We start from the raw sequence: 8,606 nt of genomic DNA on the forward strand, positions 1-8,606 counted from the left end.
TGTGTATGTGTGTGTGTCTACCTGAGGGGAGAGAAACTGAGGCACTTGAGCACGTAGACTAGGCTGGGAGGAGCTGAGAGGTGGCACTGGTGGCTGAGGAGGCTGCTGCTGCATGGCCCGGGTTTGTGCTGCTCCACTACTGCCAAACATTCCACTGGGTATCTATAAGGAGGAGTCATAAAGGTGAAACGTCTTCAAAACCTCCACGTTTAGTTAACTGAAGAGCTAAGTCACTAAACTGGGAAGAAATGTGTGTATTCTTGACCACTCCAGAGCAGCTAGTTGTTATTTTGTCTATTTTGTCATTTACAAAATTGCCCAGATCAATAAGCCTGTTAAAAGGCAGCTTCATCCACATTTCCAATTCCATCCTGTAAGCGAGGTCTTTCTATTCAGTGCAGAAAAAGGCCAGCTTACAGTGCCTTTGTTTGGGCTTCAAGGACATACTACAGTTTTTCTGGGCCAAGACTGCCTCTAGGGGCGGTATCTGATAGAGCATAACTATCTGATTTCAATGGGTACTTCAGGCAAGGTCATACATGCATAAGCGAGCAAGAAAGTGGAGATTTGGGGGAGCATGTGGGTAGAGAGGCTTTTGTAAATGTACCAGTTGTTGCCATTAGCGCATCATATACACTTAAATATAAGTGTGCACATATAATAATAATACTATACTAGATTAGACTACACATACTATAATAGTGCGCATGCGCCAACGTGCATGCAGCCTGTTGTAGTTGCTCCGTCTTCAGTCTTCTTACTTTAACTTTAATTGTCTTTTTGTTTCTTTTCAACCGTCTTTTTTTTGTTTCTTACGTGTGTGACTTCCAGACACTAAGTCACAACTTTACTACACTCTCCCAAACTATGCGAGTTGGAGAATTTTGGAAGCCATGGCACCGCGCGAAGCAACTTAATGCCCGCTTTGTTTACACTCGGACCAGCTGATTGCGCTGAAGCCGAAAAAGGCGCCGTCTTGGCGCCCCGGCCCACAGACATCCCACGGAAATCTGGAGGAGGACCATCGAGGATGCAGAGGTGGAATGAAACGGCGAGGGAAGAGAGAGGGGTCCAGGCAACGAAGCTTAGGAGAAGGAGTTTTAAGCCAGTTCCCCTCTCTCATCATGGGCAATGTGAGGTCACTGGCTAATAGATGGACGAGCTAACAGCGTTAGTCCGGAGTTAGCGGGAGTACAGGGAGTGTAGTCTAATGTGCTTCACGGAGACTTGGCTACACTCGGACATTCCCGACAACAACGTCTCCATCAACGGCTTTCAGACTGTTCGGGCCGACAGGGACTGCACGCGAGAGCGGTAAGCGTAAAGGTGGGGGGCTTGCCGTTCTAGTTAACAACAGATGGTGTAATCCCGTCACATTACGGTTAACACGCGTATCTGTAGCCCGGACATTGAACGCTCGCTGGGACTCCGCCATATTATCTGCCACGTGAAATCTCACATGCCATCGCCGTTGCTGTTTACATTCCGCCCTCTGCCAACCCGACTCGGCGTGTAACGTCACCCACACCGCCATTGCCCAACCCAGACTCAACACCCGAGTGCCCTCTTGTGATCTCGGTGACTTCAACCATGTCACCATGACCTCCACACTAACTAACTTCACCCAGTACGTGAGCTGCCATACCAGAGAGGAGAACCCTGGACCTGCTGTATGCTAATGTCAGGGACGCATACAGCTCTTCCCTCCCCCCACTGGGCAGATCCGACCACAACCTGGTTCACATCAACCCCTGCTATGTGCCTCTGGTGAAAAGGCAACCTCTGACCTCAAGGACAGTGAGGAGAGATGTCGAGGAGGCCTATAAGACACTTCAGGGATGTTTTGAGGTGATATGACTGGGATGCACTCTGTGACCACATGGAGAGACATAATGGGCTGACTGAGTGTATCTCAGATTACATAAACTTCTGTGTGGACTGCACTGTCCCAGCAAGGACTGTTTAGTGTTACCCAAACAACAAACCGTGGGTAACAAGGACATCAAGAACATCCTGATGCTAAGAGGAGGGCTTTCAGAGCTGGAATAGGGAGGAGGTGAGGGCCATTCAGGGGGACCTGAGTGAAGATCAGGGAGGCTAAGGAGAAGTACAGGAGGAAGCTGGAGCGTAAACTCCAGCAGAACAACAGGAGGGAGGTCTGGAGCGGAATGAGGACCATCACTGTCTCAGACCAGCTGGCAGCAGAGGAGTGAAGGCAGCTTGGACAGGGCCAACAAACTCAATCTGTTCTTTAACGATTTGATGCTCCTGCTCCTGCCCATCCCCCCATTAACACAACTGCTGTCTCACTCCAACCCCACTACTTCCCCCTCCCCCCCCACTGTGCCTTTTCCTCCTCCCGGAGAGCCCTACCTCCCCTCCTCTAGCCCTCCGTTTACACCCTCTCTCCAGCCTGACTCCCCCTCCCCCTACCCCACCTGTGACCTCTGTGTGCCTCACTGCTGACCAGGTAGAAGACAGCTACCAACTCCACTCTAATAGGCTGCAGGCCCTGATGGTATCCAACCTGGGGTGCTCAAAGCCTGTGCCTCCAGCTATGTGAGTCTTTCAATGTCTTCAACCTGAGCCTTAGTCTCCAAGGGTCCCCATGCTGTGGAAGACATCTTGCCTCGTTCCTGTGCACAAGACGCCACTCCCAGTGACGCCAAGGACTACAGACCCGTGGCACTGACCTCCCACATTATGAAGACCCTGGAGAACTGGTTCTGGAACAGCTGCGGCCCATGGTGAGACCCTCCTGGCCCCCCCCAGTTCGCCTACCAGCCCCGTTGAGTTGAGGACGCCATCATCTTCCTGCCAACCGCACTACGCCCACCTGGACAGGCCGGCAAGCACGTGGTCATGTTTTTCGACTTCTCCAGTGCTTTCAACACCATCCGGCCGGCCCTGCTGGGTGAGAAGCTGACAGCGATGAAGGTGGATCCCCCCCTCGTGTCCTGATTGTTGACTACCTGACTGGCAGACCACAGTATGTGCGCCTCAACACTGTGTATCAGACAGAGTGGTCACAACACGGGCCCGCAGGGACTGTCCTCTCTCCCTCCCTCTTCACCATCTACACCACAACTTCAACTACCACACAGAGTCCTCCCATCTTCAGAAGTTTTCTGATGACTCTGCGGTGGTTGATGTATCAGCGAGGGGGACGAGGCTGAGTACAGAGCTGTGGGGGACTTTGTCACATGGATGAGCAGAACCATCTCCAGCTCAATGTGACAAAGACCAAGAGCTGGTGGTGATCTAAGGAGAGCCAAGGCAGCAGTGAGCCCGTTTCCATCCAGGGGTCAGTGTGACATTGTGGAGGACTACAAATACCTGGGAGTGCACTTGGACAATAAACTGGACTGGGCCAAGAACACTCAAGCCCTCTACAGGAAGGGCCAAAGCCGTCTCTATTTTCTGAGGAGGCTGAGGTCCTCAACATCTGCAGGACAATGCTGAAGATGTTTTATGAGTCTGTGGTGGCCAGTGCTATCCTCTTTGCTGTTGCATGCGGGGCACAGGCTGAGGGTAGCGGACGCCACAGACTCAACAAACTGATTCGCAAGGCCAGTGACGTCGTGGGGTGGATTCTGGACTCTCTGTCGGGTGTTCAGATAGGAGGATGCTGTCCAAACTACATGCCATCTTGGACAATTCTCGCACCCACTCCATGGCTTGTTGCTCATCACAGGAGCACTTTCAGTGACAGACTCATTCTCCCAAAATGCACTACAGGCGCCACAGGAAGTCATTCCTGCCTGTGGCCATCAAACTTTTTAACTCCTCCCTCTAAGTGTCTGACACACACACACTTAGAGAGGTTGAAACTGGACAATTATCTGTATTATCGTTTTGTGCAATAACACTGGCCTACATGTGTGCAATCTCAAATACCACAATTATTATTATTATATTTAACTTTTCACCATCCCAATCCTTAATTATGTGAATTATGTAAATATTGTAATAACATTCCTTTATGTAAACCTACGTATCCAATTCCTTATATTTCTTTATTCTTGTATTTCTACTCTATTTATAATTTGTGCAACTACAACACAGAGTTTCCCTTCGGGGATCAATAAAGTATTTCTGATTCTGATTCTGATTCTGATAATCTTAAAAAAAAGGTTATGTATTTGAATGTGATAAACACAGCCTGTTACTGGCTTTTACTTTCTAAATGTATCAAATTATTTTGCACTGAATAAGGTTTGGTAGCACAATCTGTCAGCATATTCTGGTGTTAGTCAAGTCAATTTCAATTGTCTTTATCTTGTTAATAAAGCAACTGCAAATGCCTTCAGTCCTGAAATGCCTAAATTTTTTGTCTTAAAATTGTATCTATGTTACTGGTGCAAATCTGAGCAATTTTGCTTATATGCCTAATTTGAAACCATAAACTCTTTACTACAAAGAGAGGGTATATTACTTCCTCACAAAACATTGCAGTTCTATATACTGTATTAACACAATCCATACAAACCACAATCTCAACAATGTCATATGAACGTATCACAAAGATAGTTTTTACTGCAGGTAGTTTTTACTGCAGGTCTTTTTATTTGGATTGTGACTGTCAAATGTTTCTATTATTTTTCCAATTTCACTTCAATTCTGCAAAAGTGTATAGTATAACTATGCATGCTCAATGTGTTACCTGTCTGTTGTTCAAGTTTTGCATGGCCAGCCCCGGGTTGCCCTGTCCCAGACCCTGCCCAGAAAGGCTACTGTTGGCCAGGGGTAGCTTCAGGTTGGGGGAAGGCAGAAACGGTGATGGGGGGGCATCATCTGACAGAACACCATCCTGTACCAGAGCAAAATAAAAGGTTGACCAGGGATGAACAGATAAGAAAAAATCATTAATCATTACAAATTGCAAACATGAATGAGTAAGTGAGTGCAGATTTGTGCCAACAATAAGAATGATCAGATAATGGAGGCCATAATGTCCCTTTAACTTTTCTAAGTATCAAGTCCAAACAGTTACAATTTAAAATAAATAAAAAGGCAAATGGCCCAAAACGTTAGGATCTGCAAAAATCAAGTACAGATCACAGTTCAAGCAAAAGCGAACTATCAATATTGTTTTTCTTTACTACATTAATTTCCAACATATGTTTGGTAAAAGCCTGATGACTGGTCAGTTGCTTAATGTCTGACCTTATCAAGAAAGGAGGTGCGTTCGGAGGGGTCTTTGGAGAGTGCAGAGGGCCGACACACCATCGGCTTGTTCATGCCATTACTGTAATCAGACATGCCCATGCCCCGCTTGTCCAGGTCCATCTTCTTCTCCAACAGGGCGCCTGGGAGCAGAGGGGGAGGAAGGTAGATTTATTACATTACAAGTCTAGATAAGTCAAAGAATAAGTCAAGGTCTATTATAAGTCAAGGAAATAAACTATACTTTTTTTATGCTATTAATGTCTATAAATTTAAATACACCTTAAGTAGGCTGGTATTTGACAGTAAGAAACATCCAACATTCACTGAGATTAAAAACTATGCTAACACAGAAAAGTGTGGCTTGGTATTACTCCCTATTACATTGAAGTGGAAAAGTGGCAAATATTTTTCCGCAAAAGTAGGACAGTTGCATATTTGTTTTGTGGTATTGAGAAAATCGCATATTAGCAATTGCAATACACACACAAGGTTCACAAACTTACTCATGGCCTGGTCAAGGTTCATGTTGTTGCTCTTTAAAGCCTCCTCAGCAGGGTCTCTCTGTAACACATGGATAACATAAGCCTGTCACTTAACATGGTTAAGTTGGAGAAAAAGGTCTGATAACAAGTTTAGACTGCATTGCTGTATTTATCATTGGAGGGTTTTTTCCCCCCCTTAATTGATTGTCAGTTCTCATGTGCTTCTACACTGTACAGCAGATGATCCTGTATTTAATTAAGAATATTAAAAAGTGGCACATTTTGGCCTAGTTGGGTAAAATCTTGAAATAAAGATCTGCCTAAAAGAAAGAGTGTCAATGCTATGTGCCAGTGTGAGAGCTTACCGGAAAGCCCATGTCAGTGAGCTGTTTGATCAGACGGTTCATGATCCATGCATCATCTGGCTTGCCCATCTTCCCCTGACAACACAGAAGCAAAGCATAAAAATATTGACATTTAATTTAATTGACACTAATTCCCGCCATTAAACCTGGGGGAGGCACAATTTAAAAAAAGTAAGCTACAATTTGAAGTAGTGTGATGTCCTCCTTCAGCTCTATCCCCCTCCCCTCCTTGTCTAGCCCTTCCCACCAGGGGAAAACGCACATGCGGCGGCTTCATACAGTAACAGTTACAAGTACTAAACATTCACTTTATCCATCCATTTTCTTTGTCCCTTCGAGATGGCATACTGTAATACAAGGTCTTAGCTACATAAACATGAACTTGAATCAACTGCAGCAGTGATCTAGGGTTAGCAGAAGGCTAAAGTACCGGATCGACTGCTGCGTTTGCTGTGTCTTTTTTGTCTGTCATCTGAACGAGGAGACATGGAGGCTGTGTGACAGGAGACATGAACAGCACAAACAAGCTGGCATTAACCATGCTTGGCTAAGGGCTAACCCCAGCAGACCAGCTCTCTGACTGTTTTTACAGCAAATGCCCACTAAATACCCCATAATCTAGAATACATTTTTACAGTTTCATTCCTCTTTGTAGTTTATAGTTTCTTATCTAATAGTTTAGCCTTGAATAAGCTGCAGCACTGAGTCTTTAGCTACAGTAAACAAAACTGTCACCAAAAGGTATGTGCATCTGCATTTGCAGAGTAGTCAATAGGAACAGCCTCGCTCCCTGAAATGACCTGTGATTGGCCAAAGTTCAAACTCCTTGATGGCTAGATTTTAACTATTTTTTTAAAACTATTTTAACTATTTAAACTAGGTACTAAAGCTCTGACATCTGCCAGTGTACTTATGACAACTTAGGTGTGTAGTCTGACCTTGCTCGGGCCCTTCTTGGGTCCATTGCCCCAGGAGTTGCAAGAAGAGCTGCTCTCTTGGGAGGTGGGGCTGTTCCACATTTCCCCGTCCTCAGTGTCCCATTGGCCGGTAGACATACCCATCTCCTCTCCACCATTTCCCCAGCCATCTTGCATAGGTTTAGGGCCTGAGAAAGCAATAAAATAACATAATAACAAAATTAATAATTTAATCTGTTGGTGTTTTAGTATTTGTGACACATCTTACATGCACATTGACAATACACAAACCATTTCAGAGAATGAGAGCAGGTAATTTTTAACCTGACCACTTGGTGCCACTGTTGCCATTTGACATGCTGCATTGTTATCCTACACCTCCCTTTACCATTTCAAACCGACACCACAAATAACCAAGACCTACTGAGGCATGGACTTGATTTAATCACAGCAAAAGTGCACACATTCTGGGCGATACCATCAATCAGTCTTTAACAAAAAGATTCGGCATTGCTGGACACAACCTTAATCTCAAATGGCATAACTATCAAGGTGGCAATGTTTGGCATTGTCTAGATTGAATGGACTTGTTTTGCACACCAGCACACCTGAAACTATGTTTTATTTATATATATATAAATAAATATATAAAATATGTTCTGTGTCAGTTTGCTAAGGTAATATATCAGCCACAAGACAGACATGTTTTACTTGCCCGATAGCTAAACTTACTTGTCCGAAATGGAAAATGTTATGGAAAATGAGAAAATAAATCAAATTAACAGGGATTTAGACAATTATAATAATTTCTTAACATACTAAATATACAATTAAAAGGTAGCAATTAAATAGCTAGAACAATTCTAGCTTATTTCTTCAATTATTGGAAGAATAGGGGCTTCTTCAATTCCTCCAGCTGCCTTTGGCTTTTTCAGCCATTGTGCAGTGATGCCTTTTGCTGTTATCATGAGCCTCTAGAATGCTGTACCTGAACGACGTTGTTAATGTAGCCTACAAGGAGGATGTGCTGAAATAAGATCATCAACATGGGTATTAATAAAGCTATCATATCTATTTAGAAAGACAGAAGGACACAAAAAAATTACACTGCTATGCATGCACTAATATTATGTGGCAAATGAGGAATTTCTTTTTTTTTAACTATGACTAATATGACTAATAAAATTAAATGACAAGTATAAACTTGTGAGGTTGCTGTACTTAGTACATTTTACAACCAGCCACCCTCAACAACCACTGATTGCAGATATAAACTCACAAAATATCAAAAAAGAAAATATTCTTAGACAATTGTCCTTATTAAAACAGAAAAATACAACTGTATCTAAATTCAATTCTTTGAATTCAAGTTCTCTCTTTCAGCAAACTAAAAGGCCTTACATACTGGGGACGTGACATATAAACGTCACAAATCAATACCATTTATATCGGCAGCGAGGCAAATTTAAAACAAAGACTTGAATATTCACGCAGCTCATCTACCACGGCTTGCTAGGATGTCAGTGGGACATCTGCATTCAACTTGCCCAAACACAGAGTTTATTTGTCCTGGGCAAACCTGGTGTGCAAGTTCAATTAAAAACAGTTGGTACCATAGTTCTGCATTTTGGTACATGTTGATTTCCCATGTTTGACATAAGGCATCACTGTAA

General features: G+C 44.0%; 1 protein-coding gene and 1 long non-coding RNA gene across 5 annotated transcripts in view; one reads left to right on the forward strand and one right to left on the reverse strand.

Annotated features, from left to right (window-relative positions):
- The window catches only part of tnrc6c2 (trinucleotide repeat containing adaptor 6C2), a 61,504-nt gene that overhangs the window by 12,613 nt on the left and 40,285 nt on the right, over positions 1 to 8,606 (reverse strand). For all 4 annotated transcript variants that reach the window (XM_032525500.1, XM_032525505.1, XM_032525516.1 and 1 more), the window contains 6 exons: positions 6,955 to 7,121; positions 6,017 to 6,091; positions 5,673 to 5,730; positions 5,167 to 5,309; positions 4,664 to 4,810; positions 22 to 162 (listed from right to left, as the gene is read on the reverse strand). In XM_032525500.1, the coding sequence (XP_032381391.1) occupies positions 22 to 162; positions 4,664 to 4,810; positions 5,167 to 5,309; positions 5,673 to 5,730; positions 6,017 to 6,091; positions 6,955 to 7,121 (731 nt within the window). The remainder of the gene's footprint in view (positions 1 to 21; positions 163 to 4,663; positions 4,811 to 5,166; positions 5,310 to 5,672; positions 5,731 to 6,016; positions 6,092 to 6,954; positions 7,122 to 8,606) is intronic.
- LOC116695324 (uncharacterized) overlaps positions 4,960 to 8,606 on the forward strand; it is a 16,022-nt gene continuing 12,375 nt past the window's right edge. Inside the window, exon 1 of the long non-coding RNA XR_004333426.1 lies at positions 4,960 to 4,972. This is a non-coding gene — a long non-coding RNA (uncharacterized LOC116695324). The remainder of the gene's footprint in view (positions 4,973 to 8,606) is intronic.

This window comes from Etheostoma spectabile, chromosome 2, assembly GCF_008692095.1.
Source record: "Etheostoma spectabile isolate EspeVRDwgs_2016 chromosome 2, UIUC_Espe_1.0, whole genome shotgun sequence".
NCBI lineage: Eukaryota > Metazoa > Chordata > Actinopteri > Perciformes > Percidae > Etheostoma > Etheostoma spectabile.